The 25,891-nt window shown below is 45.3% G+C and overlaps 2 protein-coding genes across 10 annotated transcripts in view; one reads left to right on the forward strand and one right to left on the reverse strand.

Annotated features, from left to right (window-relative positions):
- adprh (ADP-ribosylarginine hydrolase) overlaps positions 1-16,281 on the reverse strand; it is a 43,472-nt gene extending 27,191 nt beyond the window's left edge. For 3 of the 7 annotated variants that reach the window (XR_015082771.1, XM_086017608.1, XM_086017601.1), the window contains exons 1-4: positions 16,114-16,281; positions 14,827-15,016; positions 14,665-14,755; positions 6,465-6,560 (exon numbers count right to left, since the gene is read on the reverse strand). The gene's annotated coding sequence lies outside the window, so the exon portion shown is untranslated. Of the gene's footprint in view, positions 1-5,675; positions 5,698-6,056; positions 6,266-6,464; positions 6,561-14,664; positions 14,756-14,826; positions 15,017-16,113 lie in introns of those variants that run through there. The other 4 variants (XM_086017603.1, XM_086017602.1, XM_086017605.1 and 1 more) reach the window with 4 other exon arrangements.
- Positions 1,522-25,077, forward strand: LOC147128964 (double C2-like domain-containing protein alpha). 3 transcript variants are annotated; one of them, XM_086017616.1, is made up of 12 exons: positions 1,548-1,638; positions 1,918-1,996; positions 7,337-7,692; positions 9,475-9,554; positions 10,529-10,603; positions 11,442-11,551; positions 14,892-15,018; positions 16,028-16,087; positions 19,287-19,480; positions 22,166-22,247; positions 22,441-22,537; positions 23,148-25,077. In XM_086017616.1, the coding sequence occupies exons 3-12, from the start codon at positions 7,356-7,358 to the stop codon at positions 23,282-23,284; spliced, it is 1,299 nt and encodes a 432-aa protein (XP_085873742.1). In that variant the 5' UTR covers positions 1,548-1,638; positions 1,918-1,996; positions 7,337-7,355; the 3' UTR covers positions 23,285-25,077. The 3 variants fall into 3 exon arrangements, with proteins under 3 accessions (XP_085873741.1, XP_085873742.1, XP_085873743.1); XM_086017615.1 differs by lacking the exon at positions 1,918-1,996 and having other exon boundaries at positions 1,522-1,638; XM_086017617.1 differs by lacking the exons at positions 1,548-1,638; positions 1,918-1,996 and adding an exon at positions 5,721-6,138.
- Positions 25,078-25,891: the final 814 nt, after the last annotated feature.

Genomic DNA, 25,891 nt, shown 5'->3' on the forward strand with positions numbered 1-25,891 from the left:
ACGTCCGCCTCACAGCGCAGAGGTCGCGGGTTCGATCCCGGCCTCCCTGTGTGGAGTTTGGGTTTTCTCCGGGTACTCCGCGGTATGGATAATGGATGGATGATTGTTTAGTTGCATTGTAATGTCTGTCGTCAAACTTGTATTTATGCCTCTCTGAAAGGAGATAGGCCAGACTCGAATAAGCGTGCGTATTAAATGGGATTTAAATGGGTAACTGGGAGAATTAATGAGGAGATTTTTTTTTTTTTTTTAAGAGTCCACTTAAGTCTAATTAAACATAACCTGCGACACTTTGCGGATAATTGCATTCTGGGGACGTAGCTCTCAATTAGGGTCAAAAAGGCTTCGGAGCAGTCGGAAGCTTAGCTGGGCGCTAAGGCGGCAATTTGGCTAATACGCAGGCGTCGGCGCAGGCAGCGGGGCTTCGGTTCCAAATGAGCGACGGAGATGTACAATGGTCACAGCCTCGGTCGATAGCCTCCGGCGCGGCGCCTCGACTACATCCCGTTAGCAACCCTTCGGCCGGCTTCGGCCCCTCTCCGCTACTCTCCGTCAACGTCGCCTCGGGTCGCTGCGCCCGCCCATCCGGCAGTGAACTTATCCGTGAAGACAGCTGAAGGCATGCGCAACTCTGCTCGAGGATGACCTAGCAAGGATCGTTGACCACCCCCCACCACCCCCCCCCCCCCACACCTCCCATGTCAAACGGCTGAGCATCGCACGTGTCATGGCTGCTCAAACCCAGAGCGGGCGGACGCCGTTTCAGGAACGGCAACAAGTGCCAGTTGGGAACGAATGCATGTCCGTCTCTTTAGGGGCCGGGCTCAAGCTCATCTGCGATTCTGAAGAGACGAAGCGAGGGGAAGACGGACGCCCGCATGGGTGTGGATTAGGCTCGGGTTGAGGGTTTGCTTTAGGTTTCGTGGCTCCGGTTTGGATTCGTTTGAATGGGTTGGAGTTTGGATTGGTTTCGGGCGAAGGGATCACGGGTTCGGATTAGGAGCCACATTCGGGCGTTACGGGTTGGTTCGGGTTGAACGGGTTTAGTGGAGCGTCAGCGGCCATTTGTTTGAATTTGTTTTAGGGGTTAGGGTTGGATTAGGGTTATTTCAAAGTGAATTTAATGTAGTGAATAATAAGGATATCATCATCATGCAGCATTTGAGCGAGTGAAGGTCGAGAGAGAGCATGCTTTTAGATTAATAAAAGAAATGTCCTCCCAAGCATCTGTGTGTGTTTGTCTTGTTGAATGAGAAGCCACACGCACACACTCCAGACTATCAAGGAATGACTCCCCGCTGTCTATTACGCCCCCCCCCCCCCCCTTTCAGTCCCTCCTCCTCCTATAGCTCTCATGTCGCCCCCTGCTCCTTATTCTCATCATAACGAACTATGGGCGCTTTTAATATTTCACCATAAACGCCGCGAGCCCCCGCTCGGGTCCTGCGAGCATCCCCCCCCCCCCCCCCCGTCCCACGCCCCCCCCCCGCCTCTTCCTCCCCTCCTCCTCCTCTTCCTCCATCTACTCTGCGCTCCTCTCTCCGCCACCTGTTAGTCCGTCTCCCTCGCCGCGCTGCGCTGGAATCCTCTCCTCCCCATCTTCTTGTCTTTTATGAGGAGTTTCACACTTAATCTGAGGTAAGGTCGCCGTCGCCTTGCACATGTCCTCTTTGCATGCATGCATGCATGCATGCATCATCATCGTCGTCATCTTGCATGCCCGGCCACTCGGAACAATATGAGGCGAGGGAGCCAACACAGATGCTGGCTGATGCTGGCTCTTGTTTAAACCGGTGCAACATGTGGCAGCTGTGCCTCACCTGCTCTTCCACATGCGCGCGCACGCACACACACACACACACAGACACACACACTGGTTGGAAGTTTACTCATCCCTGACTCGGTTCTAATTGACAGGAGCTGGCTGCGCTGTAGCTACAGTAGCGCTGCCTGGCGCTCAACTTGTGGCGCGCGGCTGTCGGCTTGTTATTTAAAGGTGAATACATGTGTGTGTGTTTAAGGGGGCGTGGGGGGGAGGTGTTGAGGGGATACCACAGGGGGCGAATGCATTTTCACATGTGCGCTGCAGGTGGACTAACATGAGTGACTGTCGCCTTAATGAGAGATATGGATTTAAAAGGAGGAGGGGAGTCATCCATGCTTGCGGTATGAGTCTAATTTAAAGTGAAGGTGCTAAAAGAAGAAGAGGAGGAGGAGGAGGGGGGGGCTTGTCGAGCACAAATATACTCCTCCAACCTATAACCTCGGCATCTATACAGTAGCGATTGTATAACTATAGAGCCACGGGGCCGCCGCTGCGCACAACTTGGGCATTATTATCCTCAGCCTGTCGGAATTCTGCTAAGTGGCTCTGATGCAAAGGGCCAGCCGACATCGTGGCGTGTTTACAGAGGAGAAAAACACAAAGTGGAAAATCTATACAGTCATGCAAGGAGTGACTGACTAGCGACCGATTAGACCGCTGGGTCTGTTTGCGGTCGGGGGGGTTGGGGGGGTGGTTCATGTTTGATTCAATCAGAGGAGGATGAAGTCAGACAAGACTATATTCCTGGGATGAGAAGAGAAAAATTGGTAGTTGGACACAGCAGAGGTGACAGGAAGCGCTCTGAGCATTTTTTTTTTAGATGGCCTTGATGGCCATGTAGGTTCCATGGATTAGTACACTCTTTGTCCTCATTAGTACGGACAATTCAGCGTACTAGCAGGGGTGTTGGCGAGAGGCAAGATGGAGGAACCATGGAGGAACCCCCCCCCCCAAAAAAAAAACAAATGGACTTTAAATTTAAGATACTGGTTAAAAAAATCACTGTCTTACTTTACTGAGTACTGGTACGTTAAAAAAATGCTGTTGGAATATAAACCCAGTGGGGTTCAAGGGTCAGCAGAATGGGGTGAATTAGTGAAGCCCAGAGTTCAAAGCTAACATGGCGCGTCTGCATTTAGCTGCTAGGCTGCATTGCGAGGGAGGACAAAGAGTGTACTAGTGCCTGGACCTTTCAGCTGGATATCGAGTACAAAAGAGATGCTCGGCTACGATTGTTGTTCGTCCTTCGAAAGAACGCCAAAATAATCTTCACCTTGATCTCCTCCATATTATTGAAGTCGTTTTAACTCTTAACAGTGAGTGAAGAGTTTCCACCCCCCCCCCATGTGAGGATGAAACAAAATTATGAAAGCTGGCGTCATGAGAGCGATCAATCAGCATCTCGCTGGGAGTTTTTTTTTTTTTTTTCTTCTTTTCCTCCCCGCCAGCCAACCGAGCCTGCGGCTGAATGTGTGCTCACAGCCACATGTGCCACTGACTGTGCCCGTCACGCGCACGCACACACACACACACACACGCACGCACGCACGCACGCACGCACGCACGCACGCACGCACGCACGCACGCACGCAAGCAACAACCGGCCGCAATGTCTGCGTGCGTGCGTGTGTGTGTGTGAAATAATGAACTGATGCAATCTGCATGTTGACTCGCATTTATGTGCACCTTCTGTCACGTTTTGCCAGAGTTCTATTTATCTTCTCTTCAGAGTAAATGAATCCTTCTGACGTTGCTACTGGGAATACCCCCCCCCGCCACCCCCCACGACTTGAAATTCATTAATGGGCTTCAACTTGACGTCGATGTCAGATTATTTGCTCCACTGGGCAGCTAGCGTGGTCTTTTTTTGGGGAGGCGGGGGAGAACGGTGAGATGCTTGTCGCGTGTGTTGATCATCCACTTTTATCCTTTCTGAAAACCGTTTCCCGTCGAGATGGGTCAGAACAGACAACAAGCTATTCAGATCCACCAACGGATGAAAATCAGCATTATGTGTGCCCTACACTTTTTCCCTTTGTGGTTTTACACCTAATCGCTTCAAAACACACTTTACAAAGTATTCCTTCCCGCTCGATCTCACTCTCTCGCCCGTTTGCTCAAATAAGAAGCGCAGCAGGCTCGCTACGATCTGTTTTGTCACTCAAGTTGAGGTTTTCTGTAAAGCTGGCGCATGAAACCAAAAGATGATTTTTCATTGTATATTTAAACTCCAACATGTTCAGGCAAACCACGCAATTTCATCTACTGAAAGTCCGCTAGCTTAGTGCTACTTTAACAAACATTGAGCAGCAATACATTGCATGTCCATTTTTTTTTTTTTTCTTATTTTTAAGTCGCGTTAGTGTTTCTTTTGGGCAGGCATGCGAAAAAAAACATTTGTGAGCATAGAACTCGGGTGAGAAGTGCGGCGGTAGCGATGGTCAGCCTTTTCGCACCCATTCATTGACAGGCATTCGGAGACTCTCCACACTTTGCTTTCGAGGCTGCGGCTGTCTTATCTGTCGAAAATGTAAAACTTTGAAATTCATTAGTAAAATACGCGGCGGGCCAATGACAAACGTGGAGCGGGCCGCAAATGCCGCTTCGGGGACTAAAATGGCCGTATATCATTTACGCCAGAGAAGAGCCAGTGGCCTGTCAACATGCTCTCAGTCAAATAAGTCAAAGAAGTTTTGGGGCTGGCAGCTGGCGCGCTGCCGTGTGCCTCTGACGATTGTTTCATCCTCAGCCAAGGAGACGCTGGCTGGGTGAGCTGTGATGCGCGTCGCCCGCTGTTTGCGCTCGCAGCGCAGAGACCGCTTGCCGCCGTGACAAACGACCCCGCCATTCTGCGGAAGGTCAACAATCACAGGCAAATATTTTTGGAGCCGATTTCCGGGCAAACGCTGCCGGGCTCCTCTCCTGATGACGGCAGAGGCTTCCGATTGAATGTGGTTAACGCGTTAATGATTAAACTCATTTTAACATATAGTTCATCCAAAAGTAAAGCGTTGAGTTTTTTTTTGTTTTTTTTGACAGTCTTTGGTCAAAAGTTTGTTGATTCACCTTTGGCAGCAATTACATCCTCAAGTAGGGGGTATATGGAATATTTACGGTAAAAGTTTGGCCCACGGCATAGTTTGGACCTTACTGACCGACGACAACGCTTTAAAACAAAGTTACGTCCACGTCAAACAGTCACCCACCCTCCCTGCGTTCCTCATTGCTCGGGAGCTACTGAATGCTAGCTGCTAAGCTAACCACACGAGCTGCGGCTGGCTAGCTATCGCGGCTAAACGCAGGTTGCTAATGCTCAACTTCGTGACGGCAAAAAAAAAAAGCCACATTTTCCGACAAGTATCGTCATCACTAAAGTAGGACAAAGTGTAGCTGCATGCGACACACAAAGCAAGATGAAGTCATGCTAACCGCTAAGCTAACATGAAATGTAGGGTCGGGAAACACTAGAATTGTGTGCTTAGGTGTATAGTCTACATTTTTCAGAAGCCTGTAAACGGCATTACTGCACAGTAACCAACCGTACAGCTTTGCCATGCGAATAATTTGGGGTCTTTCTTTAATCTAACTTAACCAATTAAAACAAAACAAAAGTACCATAAAGGGGCTTCTGACACCGCATCCGTTTTCCCAACTATCGTCTTGGACTGCACATCACACAGAGTTCGTTTTTGTCGGAATCCTTATCATCTGTATGCAAATCCTTCCCAAAAAACACTTGTAATCGATCACTTTAGTTTATGTAGCCTGAGTGCGCGGTGTTGGCTACTTGGACTGCTTCCATTATTTGATGCAAAGGCTTGCCAAAGCTGTGAGAAAGTGTGTGACTCACCTCATCTGCTCCAAGTCTCCAGCTTTTTTTTTTTTCTCTCTCTCTCTCTCTCTCTCTCTCTCTTCACACTAAATTCCAGAGATATAACACTCCTAGCATCTCGCTTCCAATCGATGGATGCTGCAGGTGGTCCAGAGGGGGATTTATCAACCTCCGAGGACAAAACGCCCCCATCGGGGCCAGCTGCGTTCCGTCTTTAGAAAACAAAAGCCGTCAGATCTTTTCCGCGCGGCCCCCTCTTATTTATTTAAGGTTGAGAACAGACGCACCGGCCCGGTCGTGGTCAACTCAGAGCTCTGCTAACGCAACTTTATATAACCGTCACGCCATTATGCTGAAGAGACCGCCGCTGTATGCAGGAGAATTCCATCCCATAATCACCTGATTGTCTGTGGAGGATTTAGATGACACGCTGGAATTTGAAGGAGGAGGACGGAGGCTCCAGGCGGGAGATTTGCTAAGCGTAATGCTTCATCTTTTATCCCAGTAGCCTCAAGTGAATTCCAATGTGGTCCGCGCAAATGCAAATTAGAGCACACCATCTGCCGTTTTCCGACAAGTAACTTCCTTTTTGCGAGATTGGCAATTGTCGCAGCCCATATCCTTACTTCCGCGCAAATAAAACCCTCATCCGTGTGAAATTCCCCGCATTGGGAATGGCAGGGAGTTGCCAGAGCAACACAATTACGGAGTAACTATCGCTTTCTGCGCTAACACAGTCATGTAAGACCTCACTAATCATATTTCTGGGAAGATTATACCGGTCGGCGGCACCATAATTGCACATACCTGGAGGTGGGAGTGTGATTAGGTGCCGACCGGTCCAGCGCGTAACCAGCCCATCGCCCAAAGTCAGTTGAAAAGGGCTCCGGCTCAGCCGCGGTCCTGAATAGAACAAACAGTGGAAAAAAGAATTCATACATCAATCAATTATGGATTTTACAGCCTCAGCAAAGCAAGGCAAGGCAGCTTTATTTATATATTTTTATAAGGTAGCTCAATGTGCTTCACATAGTTAAAAATACAACCATCCAAAGGCATTTATAAACCAAAAAAGCTTCATTATAGATATGGGGCGACAAGCATAGCATGTTTAACTTGGATTTGAAAGCATTTACGCTTTGGGCTAACGTCTAACTTAGGGCTAGCTTACTCCATTTGCATGCGAGATAACAGCTAAATGCTGACTCGCCATGTTTGTTTTGAACTCTGGGCTCCATTAATTGACCCCAGTCTAACTGACCTCAGAAGCACACTGGCAGATTTTGTTTATAAAAATAAACATCAACAAAAAAAAAACATCAGATGATTTTTGCAGATTTTTCCCTTTTATAAAAGGACAAAATATCATAAAACCGTTCAATGTTCTGCTTGTTGTTTGTAAGTGTTAAGGGACCAAAAAAGTTATTTTATTCGTTATATATTATTTGAATTAATCAGGTGATTAATCGGTTATCAGAATTTTATCCTGCCAAGAATCAGCATCACAAAAATCCTTATCGGTCGGGCCCTAATATATCGAGACCTTGGGGTGACCCGATGTTCTCTTTCTTGTCGACTCCGAATGAAATAACAGTTTTTGAATTCATTTGGGTGGGGAAAATTGAGTGGATGCACGGCATGAATTGAGTTGTGACGCGACGTTTCTTCTTCCCTTTCAGTCTGTCGACCTTCATCCCAATGACCGTGCGGAAAGGAAAAACTTTAGCCATCACCATCCAGGAGCACATGGCCATCGACGTCTGCCCGGGACCAATCCGGCCCATCCGCCAAATCTCCGCCTACTTCCCCCGCCTCTCGCCCACGTCCTCCTTCTCGGAGCCGCTCTCGCCCAATCAGACGGGAGCCGCCGCCGCCGCCCTCAGCCCTGGCGGCACGGGGCAAGGCGGAGCGAGCGGCGGCCTGCTGTCGCCCTTGTTGGCGGCGGGAGGCGGCGGGGGGGCGGGGGGCTCACTGTCCGCCATGAGCAGCATCGACACTTCCATCGAGGTGGACAGCTGTGACAGCGACGATAACAGTGAGTCACCTGGAAGTTGACGGGGCAATAAATAGAAAGCACCGGTCCAATACACCAGCGGCCCCCAATCATCGGTCAGCCGCCCCAATATATAGAATTTTTTTTTTCTTTTGGTACAGCAGAGCATATATTCCCCGATCGGTGATCAGATTCAACTCTGAAATGTACGTCTTCTACAAAAGTAAAAAATGACTTTTTACCTCTTTCTATTTACACTTTTTTTTTCTATATCATCAGCCGCAAAAGTTGAAAAAAAAAAGGAACTTTTAATCAGAGAAATAATAAATTCAAAAAAAAAAATCTGTATGAAAAAAAACATCTTTATTTATTCTCACTGCAAGAATCCTCCTAAATGCTCTTGATTAAGAACGTCACGGCCGCCGACATGATTTAACGTGTCACAATTGTCACGCGAGGCGCCAAAGAAGAACATCGCGGCTTAACGCATGATGTAGCCGACACGCTACTATTTTTGAACTGAAGAATTCGATCACGTTCAACCCCCGGGGACCTCAACACAGGCAACGTGCGTCACTGCCTTAAGTAAAAAGGGAAGAAAGAAAGAAAAAGAAAAAAGCGCGTGAAGGAGCATTTCACGCATTATTTGAAGTTGGAAACGACTGATCGCACGCAGTCCTTTAATAAGGCGCACATGTAGGTGTTAATAAGAGCTATTGCATGAATACAGAAAAGTTTAATGGAGTTTAAAGTAAAAAAAAAAAGTTTCACACTATGGAAGTATATTTCTAGATACAGTATGTGAATATATTTATTTTGATTGACATTGTGTATGTTTCCAATATTTTCCAACATGTGAATAGTTCACAAATCCCAAGATTTTTTATTTATTTATTATTATTTTTTTACAAGGCTTTACACAATCAGGGGTTTGAATATCAAATCTATTGACCAACTTGTTTATTAACTGCGGCAAATTCTCACAAAAACACCGATAAACATTCAATACATTCATATCCTCCCCCAAAACAACCAATATAATTGTTTAAAAATCTTGGTGGAAAAAAAAATAAATAAATAAAAAATCCATGTTCATAGTTGCATCTTTAGCCACTCGACAAGCGCACTTATGTCGGACCTACTTATTTGCCGGATCTGATCAATGATGTCGGTGATCGATCGGCAAATCATGACATAACAACGGATGCAATAAAATGCAAAGTATGTGCCGAACCGATCTGTGCAAAGTCATGATCACAGTATCGAAAGATTAATCGCCAGTCAGTTCCCAACAGATGACCAAATTCGCAACCTTTTCAGTTCATCAATTATTGAAGTATTCAATGAGTTTTTTTTGTTTTTTTTTTTTCAAAATGGTGCTTCCATCTCTCTCGTGGACACATTAATGGGCAACTCGGCTCAATTCAATAAATTCAATTCTATTCATAAAGCGAGCACAGCGAGCATAACCTCATTTCAAAACAATAAAAGACTAAGAAAATTGAAAACAACAACAAACAAGACACTAAAAATCAAATCGAATGCGCGTTCCAGTTAAAATCACTGCCAACGACACATTTTTCTTTTCACAGCCCGGCCATTTAATCCCAGGAATTTATTTATATTTTTTCCATTTTTTTTTTTTTTTTCCTCCCCAAACGTTAGGGTAAAAGAGGGTCTGAAAGTGTCTGGCATTGAATGAGTTCAGAGGTGAGGGGCAGCATTTCGAAATGGATGTTTGCTGGGCGACCGGCTTGCCCAAAGTCATTTCTGGCCTGCGTTGTCATTTCATGTCAAAAACCTCCAAATGTGATCCATTCACAGCATCTTTGGGGACCTTGGAGTTTGACCTGCTGTATGAGCGAGCCACCAGCTCCTTGCACTGCACCGTCCTCAAAGCAAAGGTAAGAAAACAACTCAATGATGTTGTTTTTTTTTTTAGGGGGGGCGGGCGGGAGCGGCTGCAAGAGATCAATGGCACTACAATTTCATTTCAAGGGGGAAAATTGATTCGATAGTAGTAATAGTAAAAGGTACATCTGCACGAGCTAAAATGGGACACGAAAATCAATCCATTCGGATTCGGGCACTCAAAATCAAAACGGAAAAATGGCATCAGGATCAAACGTGACTCTTTCCTATTATCTTCTTTTTCGGGCCGCTCGCGTGTCATCCGAACACATTACAAGCCTTGCGTTTGTTTGTTTCGCCGAGGGCTCGCCGCTTTGATGTTCGACGCCTTCAACAGAGCCGCCGGCGTGGCTGTAAAATGTCGATACCGGCGGATGAAGGCTTTGCGAACGCTTGGGAACGTTTGGAAGAGGCGCGTTGAAAAGACGCCCGCGTCAGGCGGTGGGAGCCGGAACAAACGGTCACGCGTCACCTGTTGCCGCTGTTGATGCGGAAACGTGTTAATCCAAAACAAGTTCAAAAAAAAAAAAAATAAATAAAAAATGGATGACTACGCATTTATTTCAAGTTTTACCGTACATCTGCAGTTTTGGAGAGAAGTTTGCTAACTCATGCTAACTTGCCGCGGTACTCACGCCATCCAGATGAGCGAATACTTTTAGGGCGAACAATCTTGTGTTTAATCTCAGTCCTGACGATGATACGAAGCTTAGAACTTGGTGTGAAAAGTTTGAGAAGCAATAGCCCCGGTCAAATCGCCGAGTGAATAATTCATGGCTTGACGTCCGTCCGAAGACCTTTTCATATATCCAGCGGCTGCGTCTCCATGGCGTAATTCGATCCCTAAACGAAGCCGCCACTTTTTCCGTCAGCTTGCCCTTAAACGGATCGCTCTTGCTCAAACGTTCTGCTCGACTCTTTTGTTCCCCCTCACGTCTTGTGCCTCCTCTCTCTGCGTCCCCGCAAGGGTCTGAAACCGATGGATTTCAACGGCTTGGCCGATCCCTACGTGAAGCTGCACCTTTTGCCCGGAGCCTGCAAGGTTGGAATTTCGCCGTGGGAACATACAGATGTTGTCATTCACCATTCAAGACTTGATCAAATTGAATGTTTGGAATCGAGTGGCCGTTCGTCATATCGAAAAATGGAGTGCACTACTCTACTAATTTGCTGTCTAAAGGATATTAGTGACGCTCGGATTTTGTTGTCGTGTGTAATTTTATTATTATTATTATTATTGAATGGAGAGCAGTGATTCTTTTTCCACTGCTAGCGCCACTTTTGGCCCACCCGCACGCAATTAAAGCCAGTAAACGGCTGTGCAAATGACCACTAGTGACCTGTGGCTGTCCGACTAGCATCACAAGCTGTCTTACTAGTGCGAAGAAATGTTATGGAATAAACATTACTAGTAAGACGCAGCCAGCGGTTCTACTAGTGCACCATCATTTTGCGACTAGTGCTCTGAATTGTGTGTGTGTACATCTGATATTGTTTATTTTAATATTGATTAATTTATTACTTGTATTTGTTTTTTAAAAAAAATACATGGGATGAGGTCCTAAAAGAAAAAAGAAAAAATTGAGAAGGGGGTGGGGTGGGTTGAATCACAATCAGATGCTCTTTTAAAATCGTTTTACCACTCAAGTAACGTGGTTGTCCCGCTAGTATGCAAAAAAAGATGCTATTAATTTCATAAGAGGTCTACTAGTGTGCCGAATCTTCGAGTCTTCCTAGTGAGGACAAAGAGGCGTGCTAGTACATGGATATGGGAGAAATGTCTTTGCAAATGTCTCCTTAACTTAGTTTGGCAGAGCGTCAGCTGGTGACTGTTGCATATTTTTCTTTTCTTTTTTTTTTTTTTCGGGGGGATTCTGCAGGCCAACAAACTGAAAACCAGGACGGTCCGTAACACTTTGAACCCGGTGTGGAACGAGACGCTCACATACTGCGGCATCACCGAGGAGGACATGTATCGCAAAACGCTGCGGTCAGTATCCCCGCCTCGCTCGCTCGCCCGCCCGCCCGCCCGCCGTTGACAGGAAGCGTCGCTCTGCTTCTCCCTTGCCGCCTATTTGGATGGCAGCCCCTCCGCGCGCTGCTCTGAGGCCTCCGATACCTTCTGTTAACAATGCGTTCCCACGCTCCCCGCCGCCGGTCAAGATCCCGGCTCATTCGCCCTCTCTTTGTCTCGCTGTGACAGATTGGGGTCACGCTTGAGCGCCACGGGGTGTTTTCATTTCCTAGACCCCCTGCCACCACCAAAGGTGAGAAAAGCTGCGGATGGTCACGTCCATGCGACCAAAACTTTGGCCGCGGAGGATTTAAACGGGATCGACGGACGATCCCCAGGGGGGGAATGGCTGACCTGTGACACTGCGGTCGGCGGAGGAGCTTTAAAGGGCGGGGGACGACGACGTATGCAATATAACTAGGGCGCGGCCGTTATGGATTTTTTTTTTTTTTTTTTTTCTGAGGCCGATGCCAATTCTGATATTTGGCAGAGTGAAATTCTGAAAACTGATTAATCGGCCACTTAATTAAAAAAAAAAAAAAAAATCAATGATTTTCAGCCCCGGACGCACTGTAACTGGGAAGTCATTGTCGAACATAGCATCGACAATCATTCCAATTAAAATCTCTTCAGAATTCTAAACGCTGCTCTTTACTTACTTCTTGACTTCTCAGCCATGTTGTTTGCTATGGCGTCAAAGTTAGGATTTTGATTGACATTGTCTTTTCTAAGGACAGCTTTGTTTCCAATTTGCATTCATATCAATTACAAATCTGTAGGTAATATGAATAAATTAAGGCAGAGTATCAAGGGATGTAAGGATACTGCATCCTTGTGACTCAGTGGCAGTCCCGGACGGCCCACCGGGAATTTTCACGGTATTCCAGATGGACCGGTCCAGGTCTGTATAATGACTAAAATATATATATATATATTTTTTTGTCCCTTAATGCTGACAACTGTCATGATGTGTGTTTTTGTTTTAAATTTGTATTTGGCTCAACTTATCAGTCGATTAAAGCGTGACAGGCTGGCTCAAATATGGGTACATCCAGTGCAATCAAATGCAAGATAAATGGAGGTTGACTGTGCCGTAACTGAATAAATCGTCTTAATATCCGACAAAGTCAATAACGTTCTGTATGCTTGACGAGCAAGATATAGACAGATATAGAACTGTATCTTAGATATGTTTTCTTGTAATAGCACCATCACTGTATCATGTTTTGCTTTAAGCCCAAAGGAAATATAATATCATATTGTGGGTTCGCTCCGATCCCTACACGTAATTTATATGTAGCATGAAAAGAATCCCGTTTTATTAAGAAGGGCGGCTTCAAATGAACCCGAGGACAGCGTTCAGTGATGTCTGTGAATAAATGAATAATAAGCATACGGTTACCATTAGTACTCTTTTTCTTTTTTTTCATTGCAAATACAAAAAAATGAATTTCTAGAGTTGGGCAAGTGCCTAATATTGTGGCCTAATGGTTTCCTGGAAAGATAAAACCCGGAGAGACACTTAATCTTTCCAAAATATGAACAGGCATCTTTTTTCCCGCCCCCAAAAGTTATAACACGAACACAGAAAGCAAATCATCCCATTTCTGCTCTGCTGCTTTATTCAAATGTGGCAAAAGAGCAGAACTCTATTTTCCTGTGATGCAATTTACTTTTTTTTTTTTTTTTTTTTTTTTCTTCCCCACCTACATGTTTTATCTCCACTGCTGAACAAAGCAGAGTCAGACGCGGGAATCTGCCAGAGAATGTCATTTAGAAATTGATTATGGTGCCACCTGTACATATCTTACGGGTATATTTTGGGGTATAAAATTGAAACATTGCAAGCAATATGCAATGGAAGCCCATTTCTAGCGGCTGGGGAAATAAAAACAAACGCAAGACATTTGTTCTGTCAAGTGAAAAAGGAACGTTTTTGCCACCATTTTCATTTTATTTTGACCCAGCCAATTGGGTTAAAGATTGATAATGTAGCACTGGAGCCAAGGCTTAGGTTAGCGATATGACCCCATTTGGGTTACTTTTGACCCAGCACTTGAACGACTGCGTGGAAGAATTGAGCATTTTACCGCTCGTGTTATGCTGCCGCACAGCGACAGCATTTTTTTTTTTTTTCTTTCCTCCCATTATTCAGACCCACGGCCTGACGACCCCTTTACGCTTTGCACGTCAGCGCCATCCATCATCACGTCTCGTTCCGTTGCCCTTTTCAAAGATTCCCAAAGTGTCCGTAATGTCAGAAAACTGGAGTTGATATTACCTCCGAGGTTCGTCACCTGTGTCCCGGAGCAATATCAGGCTCCCTTCCCCGCAATAATGTCTTTTAGCATCAGCGCGGACGGAAACGCTGCTGTGCCATCTGTCGCCATTCGTTTGTTTTTTTTTGTTTTTTTCAGACAAGCCGCAGAGGAGATCAAATGATCTTGCCTCATCCCTATTTTGGATTCTTTAAAGGCGGGGATTTCATTTGAAGCGCAGCGCTGCTTCTCTTCAGCGGCATGTCGCCTACTGCAAAACCTCTTCAGCACTGTTAAGATTGAAATGAATTCCGAGCCTCCGTACGGGCCCCCTCGCCTCGCTGTGTGCTTTGGATTGCAAAGATGCCTCGTGCGGGTGGCAGGTGTGAAACTTGGATAGATCCATAAATATGGATTGATTCGGTCCTGCATGATACACTTTTCTCTATCCCCGTACCAATGAATGCGGCTTTATGTGATAAATAGCATGTAGGAAGGGGGGGGGGCGATTTATAGCTGGATGAACAAAGTACAGTGGTGCCTTGAAAAACAAGTGAGCCAATGTACAAGTTGTTCAACATCCCGCCATTGTTTTGATTTTTTTTTTTTTTTGCTATGACTTGCGAGCAAAAATTTCAGATGCAAAGAGAAGCACTGTGACAGATCGTAATAATGGTTTGAAAAAGTAGAATCAAGCCACTCCTAGCTTGGGTTTACTGGTCAAACTAAACATAAACGTAAAGGACTTACACATGTATTTAACGCAGCACTGGGCAAGAAATCGACCTTAATAAATGTCATCACAACTCTTTTGATGAAACATTGACTTACACGTACAGTAGTTGAATGGGACTTCATGCCCTGAGGGGGTCCGTATCGTTTTGACTGGCACAAAGCAACTTTGAGCAGGATGGGTTCAACGCTGGCACACAAAAAAATACAAATGTCCTCAACACACATCCACATTCTCAGTCTTCATTCATCAGCTTCTACCTTGCATTCATGTGCTGCTCCTCCTCCTCCGTCAATTTCTATTTCCCTCTTTCTTCCTCTTCCAGGGTGTCCGTGTGCGACGAAGACAAGCTGACGCATAACGAGTTCATCGGGGAGTCGCGGGTGGCCCTGCGCCGCGTGAAGCCCGACCAGACCAAACACTTCAACATCTGTCTGGAGCACCCACCTCCTGTGAGAAGAAAATAACACGCTGAGAGGGACGGAAATACCCAAAACTCGACCTTGAACACCTTGCTGTGCCACGTCTAAGCATTTGAAGCCGCGGAAACTTTAATAAGATATAAGATAGATCATATGTGTATTGCAACGCATTTGTTTTTATTTTTTTTTTTTAATTAAATAACAGCTTTAAAGCAGAAGTCAACACCAACATATTTTTTTTCCAAGAATATGTTCCCAGCAGGCCCCATTAGTTGAAACATTCTGATTAATGCGTTTGTGGAATAAGTGTTAATGCACTCGTTTTTAGCCATCTCTAGGGGCGGCCATTTTGGTGAGCAGTTGTGATGTCATTTTCAGTCGACAGAAGACAAAATGGCCGCCCCCGAAGATGGCTAAAAACGAGTGCATTTTGCTGCTTGTTTTACATTCCACAAACGCAAAATTAATCAGACTAGTTTCAACTAGTGGGCCTGCTGGGAACGTATTCTTGAAAAAAATATGTTCGGCTTGACTCCCGTTTTAAATACACTCACATATTTATGTAAAACATCATCCGAGAAGTGCTTTAAGAATCTAATGCACCTACTTAGATAAACTTACTCGCAAATGATTATTCACTTAGCAATTCAAGTCACCAACGTATCGCATTAAGAAAAAGAAAAACACTCAAATTCTAATTGTATGATTATTACAAGCAGCATAAAAACTTTGAATTACATGGATAACTTTGAATGCTTTGCACAGCTACCGCCCAGGTGCAATGTGCTAGGAGTAATCTTGTATCACAATAATCATAATAATGTGATTATGTAGTAAACGCTATCCCCGCAGCATGACTTAAGAAAACGCTCAACACAGTGGCGCAAACGAATGAAGGCGTCAAAGTAGTTTGGCTCTCCCGAGGTCATCGGGCGTCTCTATCATTTCACGACACTGACGCGTGCCTCGTGGTTTTTCAAGCGGGCCATTGCTCAGGGCTGACTCGTCTCATTTTTTTTCACACCCCCCCTCTCCGCAGCTCCCCTCGCCCACGGCGATGAGCACGGCGCTCAGAGGCATCTCCTGCTACCTGAGAGAGGTAAGTTTGTTTTCTAGAGCGCTCACCGTGTTCAGCTCGGCATGCAAGCGGTTGAAGCTTTCCCCGGCTGACTTTGGCTGACTCATCACGTGGCAGTGGCGGCGAGTGACAAACAAGTAGTCACGCCCACGTTAGCACCCACTAGCAATGTGCGTTCTGCAATTAGCGAGTGGCGGGCTCCACTGGGGAGTCTGACGTTTTTTACGTAGGCGGCGTTTGGTTTTGCAAGGTTAGGAAACGATGTCGTGAAGGCAGCCTGCTGGTAGGCGTGGCTTTATTTTTGTCGAAATTTTGTCGGTTTTGGCGTCAGAACTACTACGGCACTGTACTTTCTTAGTCATAATGTTGGCGTTTGGAGAGGCGCGTACTATATATTTTTTTTCAATTTGGTCTTCATTTCACTTTTTTTTTTTTTTTTATCTAACTTAAAGCGGAAGTCAAGCCAAACATATTTTTTTCAAGAATATGTTCCCAGCAGGCCCACTAGTTGAAACACGGCATTCTGATTAATTTTGCGTTTGTGGAATGTAAATTAAGCAGCAAAATGCACTCGTTTTTAGCCAGCTGTGGGGGCGGCCATTTTGTCTTCTGTCGACTGAAAATGACATCACAACAGCTCATAACGACCAATCACGGCTGACCTGTTTTCTGAATCTGAGCCCCGATTGGTCGCTGTGAGCAGTTGGGATGTCATTTTCAGTCGACAGAAGACAAAATGGCCGCCCCCAGAGATGGCTAAAAACGAGTGCATTAACACTTATTCCACAAACGCAATATTTATCAGAATGCCCTGTTTCAACTAGTGGGCTTGCATAAAACATATTCTTGAAAAAAAATGCTTGCGTTGGTCTTTATTTCACTTTTTTTTAATCTAACTTAAATAGCGAAGTTAATTCACTCGCCTGTTTGCCACCAATCTGCTTTATTGATTCTAGTGATTGTTTTGCGTGACGTTCGCCCGCTCCCTCCCCTAATGGAAGACCCCCCCCCAAAAAAAACAACAACAAAAAACATTCCCATTGGTCTGTGGCCGTGCTGCGGCGGCCATCGACGCCGATTTGCTTCTGCCTCCCTAATGAGTTGCTCGCTATCGACCTGCGAAGGTCTGAGCTGTTTTATTAGCACACACGTCTATCAGTCAGACAAACGCCCTCACTTCCCATCCCCAAAATATGGGAACTTCTGGGGGATGGAATTATGAGAAGAGAAGCCGGGGAGACAATTAGCGAAGGCAAGATGAATGTGAGGCGTGCGGCATATTGATCACTCTACTCTGCGTCCTGCTCTCGCCTGGAGATGAGGCTTAATGAGAGATGGAACGATACAAAGGAGGCGAGAGGCTGGAAATACAGCTTCTGCTTTTCGGAGAAATTGCAAAGGGGGCTTTTCCGGCATCGATGGAGCTCCCATATATAACTAGAGCCGAGCGTAGCATACATGTGTAGATGCTTCTGGCCAAGCGGGTGAGTCACAGCCTCCCACTTCACCCCCATTTTCTTCCACCTGTCACTTTGGATCTTCTCTGTCGCCTGGCTTGTGTGTCAAAAGCTTCGGTGACAGTTTGCAGTCATCCATGTAAAAAAAAAGTAGTGAAGCCCGCAGCCATAAACAGCATTAATATGACTCGGGGCCGAGGCTGCGCTCACTCGGACTCGGACGGCTCCTCACCTCGTCCGAGTCGATTTTTAATGCAGGCGTGAGCTCAGTTAAATGTCACAAGGACCGTGGCGAGATTTTCAAGTCCCTGAAAAGAAATGTCTCGTAAACTTAACGCAGAGAAAAAAATTGCCAAGTATATCAAATGAAGCTAAAAAAAAATAGTTAGCTAAAATAGCTAAAAAAAAAACAACGTTCTCGCCTCTTTTGAATAAGGTGGGCGTGTCCGCTGAATGCAATGAAACCCCGCTCAACTGTCAATCAAATACCACTTCTATGATCTGGAAAAAATGGATGCTACTTCAACTAGCATAATCTAAAAATGTCAGATGAAAATATATTCACTTAGAGTCTTCGGTGGCTAGAATAGATTCCACTTTGTCGTTAACGCCGCATCTGCACGATTCAGTAGCATATAGATCTCAGTCTTTGCACATTTGCAGCAATTATCTTGAAACAGCTTTCAAAAACACATCTCGAGCTTCACTTTACCGGGCCTTTAAAGCAAACAAAGCCCCGCTTCCAAAACCATGTGCACATTTTTAACATCACCCAGGACGAGTTGCATCCATTCGTGTCGGCAGTGGACAGCGTGAAAGTGCTAATCAGGACGCGGTTTATGGCCACAAACTTTGCACACTCGCAGGAATTTGTCTTTGGATATATTGTTGCTGGCAATAAAACAGCCAAACGCGAGAAAACTTGCAGACTAAAGCGGGTAGTTGAAAAATGTTATTGCTCGTCCACAAACACACACGCACACAAAAATATACGTCACTATAGAATTTAAGCCTAACATACAAAATCCATTTTTCTTCTTTATTGACATCAAAACGCATCCCTGCAAGTTTGAGGACTGGACTCATAATGCATCAATACAAGTTGCGGCTCAGGCTACCTCATGCAATAAAGATTTGTTATTGTTTACAATAAATAGTTTTTCGCTTTCCAAACCACTTCATGAAATTTTGAGGAGGATGTTTTTTTCAAATACAAGCGTAGTAGCATAGTAGCAAGGACCAAAGTCCCGCAACTTTGACCTTTTGACCTCAGCTCCTTGATGCATCACAGATGGCTTATTAAAAAAACAATTTTAAAAAAAATAGATGGACTGTTGCTTGGACATTCGCTAAAAGATAAATTATTTGACAACAAATATAGAAACCACAATGTCTTACAATCATAATTGACTGAGCAAGTAATTTCGTTTTGAGGGAGGGCTGCGGCGCTATGAGAGTGGTCACAGCCAACTTCAGTCATGATCCTTTCATTCCCTTTGAATGCGACACGTTTCGCGACTCACTGGGTTCCTGCCACGGGTCACGACTGCTTCAACTAAACCGTGTTTTATCTACTTGACTTTGACGTCACGAGAGGACGAGGGCCCCATCTCATCTTTACGACGCATGGGGGAAATATAAAGCAGGAGTTACAGCCGCCGCCGCCGCCGCCTGTGTCGCGCGACTGCATTACTTTTGATTACATCCCGCCGGCTCAGCCGTCTGCTACTCCTCTCATCGTCGTGTCTCCTCGCCGTCCTCAGTGGGAGACGGAGCAGCAGAGGAGTCTGGAGGAGCGAGGCCGCCTGCTGCTGTGCCTGCAGTACATCCCCCCGGCCGATGCCGACGGCGAGGCGCCGGGCGAGCGGGCCCGCGGCGGGCTGTGCGTGGGCGTCAAACGCTGCGCCCACCTGGCCGCCATGGACGTCAACGGATTCTCCGACCCCTACGTTAAAACGTGAGCAGCACACCCGTGGCGTGGGCGGGGGGTGGGATTTATCAAGTAAATGACAGGGTCTCACAGTGGACCCCCGGACGGCCCCTGAATCACCTGTAGCCGCCAACCGTGAACGACCGCCCGATCCATCCAGATAACGACGACAGGCGACGGGCTGCTTCCACCCCCCCCCCCCACGCACGAGTGGGAGCCATCGCCAGTGCGTTCATTCATCAAGTTTAACGACGGCGAGCGTTGTGTGGAATGTCAGTCCGAAAAAGGGAGTGACGGACTCCGCGGTTTGGGTCGGGCGCCGTACCGGAGCCGACGCCAGAGTCTGCCCGGGTTGTTAGTGTCACAAAAGCCCCCCATCGTTTGATTACTCAGTGGCGAAAGGAAAGCAATACCGCGCGTGTCAGCGAGGTCAGCGAGGCTCCTCCGCTTGACTGATGCGCTGTGACAGCAAGGAGACAAATGAGCGGGGAAATGTTTTAATGCCACACTTTTTTTTTTTTTTTTTTTTTTTTTTGTTCTCCAGGGGCTTCCAGCTTGTTCCTGGAACGAGCGGATCGCCAAACAACCCGCGGTCACGCCCACACGCGAGCTCGCAAAATAAGACACACGCCGCACAAATTAAGGATGGGAGTCCGTTTTTTACGACTGTGAGGATTTGGCTCGATCGAACGTTGCTTGCGACGACGATTATGCTGCAAAGCTCCACATAGTTCGGCAAACAGTCCAAATAGAGATAAAAGAATGAACGTTGATGATGGATGATTAGATGGATCGGAATAAAGATTTTAAACAAAAATAAATGGAATGCGGTATGAACAAAAGTTATGAAACTATTTTAAACTGAATGAATTAAGAATGGAATTTGAAGATTTTTCTTCTTTTAAAAAAAATCCTTGAAATATATAAAGAGTTAAATGACTGTACAAAAACAAAATAATTTGTTGATTTGTTGTGGGATGGGATTCAACTAAAAATAAATACACAAATATGGAATTTGTTTTGTTTTTTTGTTTTTTTAAAAAAAAAGCTAGACAATCCATTTAAAATGTGCTAGTTAAAAAATATATTTTAAAATATACATGGAATTTTAGTAATTTAAAATTGTTGTAAAGGATAATTCATAATTAAAAAACAAACTCCCCAAAATATCTGGGACAATTTTTAAGTTAAATGAATAAAAAAATTTAGTTAAAAATAAATAATAAAATACATTTTAAACAAAACCAAAAATGTTTTTAAAAAGTTTACATAAAATTAAAAAAAAAAGACATTTTCAGGCCATTTTAAACTACAGATATTTGAGACTGTTGTATAGAAAAAATGCTGGACCATCTATAGCCCCCCCAAAAATGATGAAATATGTTAAAAGCCCTTTAAAAAAAAAAAAAAAAAAGAAATTGGTGTCATTTTGGGATCATAAAACTGTTAAAATTGTTTAAAAAAAAAAGAAAAAACTAGTGTCAACCTACAACCTGCTGCATTAACAAGTGTAAAGTACATATGAAACCCCTCAGGTGGTACTTTGTGCCGTTTTCCTTTTAAAACCAAACCAAACAAATCCCAACCCATCATTCAATTTCATCAACTTGGACCTTGAGGCCATTTCTTCCCGCAACTATTGGATGCACGTGTTGCCTTCCTTCAGCCGAGTGAGCCTCCGCATCCCACTCGTGCGCTCTGATGCGCCCGCCGCCTTGTTTCGTTCGACACGTACGCTCACATCGCTGGCCTTAAGCATCACAAGCAAGACGCTTTGTTGTGTCTGCGCGCGTGTGGGAACATACGCTCGCAGACACGACGAGCAGTGGGTGGAAAGCTCAAGAAGAGATTTCGCCGCGCTCCTTCCAACTGGCTCGAAAATATTTGCTATCGGATGGCAGCTCGCTGCTGACGGATGCTGATGCAATTTGTGGCATCTGTGAGACGACGGCACGCATCCCACAGGCAGTGGCGTGCAAAGACGATGATTAATATACCCCCCGCCCCCACCCCTCACACCACCATACCCGCTAAGTTGGGTCAAGTTGTTACTGTATGCGTGTTTGCCAGTACTGTAATTGGCCTTTAACAACATATGGACACAATATTCAAAGCTCCAAAACTAGCAACCAGAGATTTGCATAGCTAGCGAGGCTAGCTAGCGAGGCTAGCTATAGCTAAAGAGACTAGCTAGCGAGGCTAGCTATAGCTAGCGAGGCTAGCTAGCGAGGCTAGCTATAGCTAGCGAGGCTAGCTGCGATTCTACAACCGTCTTATTTTCTCAAACCAGCGCAGACGCATGTTGGCTGTGTCAAGTTGTTGGACGGACATTTTGTTGCTCCGCAGGACGTTACAGTCTAGCGACGGCACCAGACGAGCGAATCCAAAATGCAATTAGGCCGATTGGAAGACGAGATGGCAAAAGACATGTAATTAGCGATTCGGCGAACAATGGACTAGTCTCGTGACCTAATGGGTTCATCCCCACATTTAAACGATGATACCGCTCAGTTTTTGAGTTTTTAACTGAATAGTCTACGTAGCCGGTGTTTGCAGTGGTCTCCAACTGCACGAATCAGTCCCGCCTCAGAAAATCCAGGGATAACGCGCTTGGCTTTCCATACGAAATCAGCTTAGAGAAATCATTGCTATTCCTTGCAGCAGGTGGACAAGTCGCAGTCGACGATGACACTGTCACATTCTTTGTCTCAGGTACCTCAAGCCAGATGTTCAGAAGAAGTCCAAACACAAAACGGCAGTGATAAAAAAGACACTCAACCCGGAGTTTAATGAGGTACGCTGTCAATGTTCATACGCTCAATGCACAAACGCAGAGAAGGCTCATCTCGGCTCCTATAGGCCTCGGACACACTCGGCTGCATCCGGAGCCAATTACTGTTTGCGTATGATCATCATGCTGCCTCATTACGGCCGCAGCGGCCGCGCTTGCCGGAATAACGCCGCCACCTTTTGCTCCATCTTGTCAGGAGTTCTTCTACGAAATCTCCTTCTCAGAACTGGCCGCCAAGACGTTAGAGGTCACCGTGTGGGACTACGACCTTGGCAAGTCAAACGACTTCATCGGTGAGTCGAAATGCGACACGATCGCGACGTGCACGTACTTCCTTAGTTCCTTCTCCGATAGCGCCGCTAGAACAAGCCCTTACATGTCATTTGGCCAAGGCAGGGAAATTTTAAAAAGTGGGCTGCTGACTTTAACCTCCTTTTGAAGTGTCGTTTGAAAAGACAACCTTGCGTCGGGTAAATGGATCCCAAGCGAGACGGAATGCCAGTCATAATTTACGTAAGAAAATAAACGGGGTGGAAATTTAGACAGTAGTGAACATGATCGCTAAGGGATATTGGCTAATTAACTGACCTTTCTTTTGCTCGGACCCATGTTATCTTTTTGATGCTGAAATGGAAATGCTGGTCGTCGAGCCATTCTTGTTCTGATGGATTACTCAAAGCCAACCCCCAAAACATTTTAAACTCACCTGCGAGAAAATGTCTTCCGCCAGTCTCATGCTGGAGATCTGATTTGGGGGATGAGCAAGGAGAAGCGGCAGTAAACCAGGCCAAAATCCAGATATCTAAGGGGGAAAGACGGCGTAAAAGGCAGTTTGCGTACTAACGTGGTGCAAATAATAAACGTGAGAGTGTAAAAATAAGGCGGTGTCTCTGTGATGGGCAGGCGGCGTCTCCTTAGGTTGCCACTCACAGGGCGACACCCTCCAGCACTGGATTGACTGTCTGAAGAACAAGGGCAAGAAGGTGGAACGCTGGCACACGCTGACCAACGAGCTGCCCGGCTCCACCGCGCACGAATGAAGCGCGCCTCTCAGGAACTGGGACGACGACCGGCGGACGCCCCATCGCGGCGGCAAGAGAGAAGCGGCGGCGGAGGCTTTTTCTGCATGGCTGTCATCGGACTCCCCGAGCCTCACAAACGACTGCGTCATTTATGAAAGCAAAAAAAGGCCTGAGTGAGAGAAAAGCAGACACAGATCATGACAGGCCTGATCACCAAAGCTGTTTTTTTTTTGTTTTTGTTTTTTTTTCCTCTAAGTGGGATGCTTGTTGCTTTCTGTGAATTTTGGTGGTCCTAAAAGTCACATATTGGCAGATGTGAAAGGGTATTTAAAAAAAAAAAGGCCAAATTACTCAGAATATGAAAATATGAAATTAGAACGGCATTTGGTTTGTATTTCCTAACACTATACGTCTCTGGCATAGATATACGAGAAAAGATATTTCTACTCTTGCTAATTCAGGGGAATCGGATCATTTGCCACAAAACTCACCTGATTATCTCCAAAGTCGCAGAGGTCGGGAATCGCTGCTCTAACAGCTCTTCTGCTTTGACGTGAAACCGCGCAGGAAATAAGAACATTTTGCGAGACGGAGGATTTGTGTGCGCTATTAAGTTGGACCCGTTATGTTGAACAGAGAAAAGCGCATGCACGTTCCCGCTCGCGCCGCTACAACGCTTCCGCGGATCTTCAAATAGACATTTTGCATTTATTGGATTTGCGATGGATGGGGCTTGTCACAGCACGCGCCGCTGACAGTCTAATAAGCTGGAAAAGGGCAATCGGTTCTTCCACGTTAACCGATTTGTGGCAACTGTTTGCATGTTCCGTGTTGCTGGCGTCCAGTCGGATGAAGAAAAAAAAAACAAAACAAAAAAAAACAAAGCTGCAGGATGACATGCTCATCGTTATTGCCGGTTGCACTCCTTTAATGGCAAGATTATGTTCATGCTATTTGTTTTTTTCTAACGTGCTTCAAGTTGTGTAAAAAAAAAAAAAAAAAAAAAAAGTGTCAACGCGAATATCCCAAAGTTACAAACCTCGAGCGAGGTACACTCATTCAGATTTTTTTTTTAACTTCCAACACAACACAAATAACCAAAAGTTTGTTGTAGTACCAAGACTGACCTGTGAGAGGCAGCATGCTGCCACAGGGCATCCATATTGGTGGAAAATACACACAAAGAAGAATACTAGTAGTAGTAGTAGTAGTAGTAGGAGGAGGAGGAGGAGGAGGAGGAGGAGGAGGAGTAGTAGTAGTAGTAGTTGTGTGGAAAAAAAAAAAGTATCAGTAAGACAATTATTTCTACTAGCCATTCAAATTCGACGCGGTTCTTGGTATGCGCGTACCTCGCTTAAATCTGGTTGCACACTTCCTCATTGGCACCAGAGGAGATGCTGCACATTGTTTTCAGGAGGATGTTATGAAAATAAATACGAGAGGGAACCCCTTGCATACTCGTGGATGGCCAAAGCTGTCTCGCAAATAAAAAAAAAAAATAGTGCTTTGGCACCATCTTAATGCCAAAGGAGTATGTAGAAGTGAGGGGGGGCGCTTCATTTTAGTCTGGCCATAGCCTTGTCTACTTGGAAAAGACTGCGTTGCTGCCATCTTGTGGCATCTATTGGTAACTACAAACCAATTTCTTGTGGAAGTTTTGTGTTAATTTACATTTATTTAACAAAGCACAGAGCATTGTCCGCCCTTATTTGTGGACGGCGTTGAAGGGAAGCTGCACAGTTTATGTGTGGGGCATGCTAAAAGTACATTTAAAAAAATAAAATAAAATAGGTGTAATACATATATATATATTGTTGGGCGGGGGGGGGGGGGGGGGGATCTTGTCTTTTTGGGGTTGTCTTCTGGAAGTTCAAGTGAGCATGGTTTATTTTTTAGTCCATAAATTGTTCTTTCAGATTTGCTTTGTGCATCCCTCTCATTTCTTTCCATACGGCCAATAAATACAATACTGCCGCTCAGAGGCCACAATGAACGACTGCACATTCCCCCCCCCACCCCCACAAATCAAAAAGCTGATCTTGTCTGCCTTGTTGTCGAGTTTGACCTCGTTGACGTTTGTGAGTAATATTGTGTCAACACAGATACACACGCGGACACAGACACAGACGCGATGTCATAAAAGCGCAAATAAGACCGAGCAGCAACACAACAACAAGATCTTATCTGACATGTTACATCAACCAGCTGGACTCAAGGCCACTCGGAAGGCAAGACAGACAGATTTTAACAAGTGAGTTTAAATATAATATATTACACGTAACTTTATTCTTGTAATGTTATGCTTTTTATGGAAATGTTGACTATTTGGGCAGAAAAGTCCTGACCCCCCCCCCCCCCCCCAAAATATAATTACCTGTTCACATTTTCTTTTTTGTTTATATCATTGTAAATTAATGCTCACAAACTACAGAAAGTCCTAAATGAAACTTCCACTTTCAAGTAAGCTTGATGATGTGTTAACACCCAAAAATCAACACACATTGGCACTTAAACTTTGCAACAATGTTGCAAAAAATAAAAAATAAATTAATTAATTAAAAAAAAATGGCCACACTCGGATCAGAACGTCCTACATGGAAGAGAAATGTGTTTTGAACACATTTT

Source organism: Filicampus tigris, chromosome 19, assembly GCF_054856515.1.
Source record: "Filicampus tigris isolate MCC_2025a chromosome 19, RoL_Ftig_1.0, whole genome shotgun sequence".
NCBI lineage: Eukaryota > Metazoa > Chordata > Actinopteri > Syngnathiformes > Syngnathidae > Filicampus > Filicampus tigris.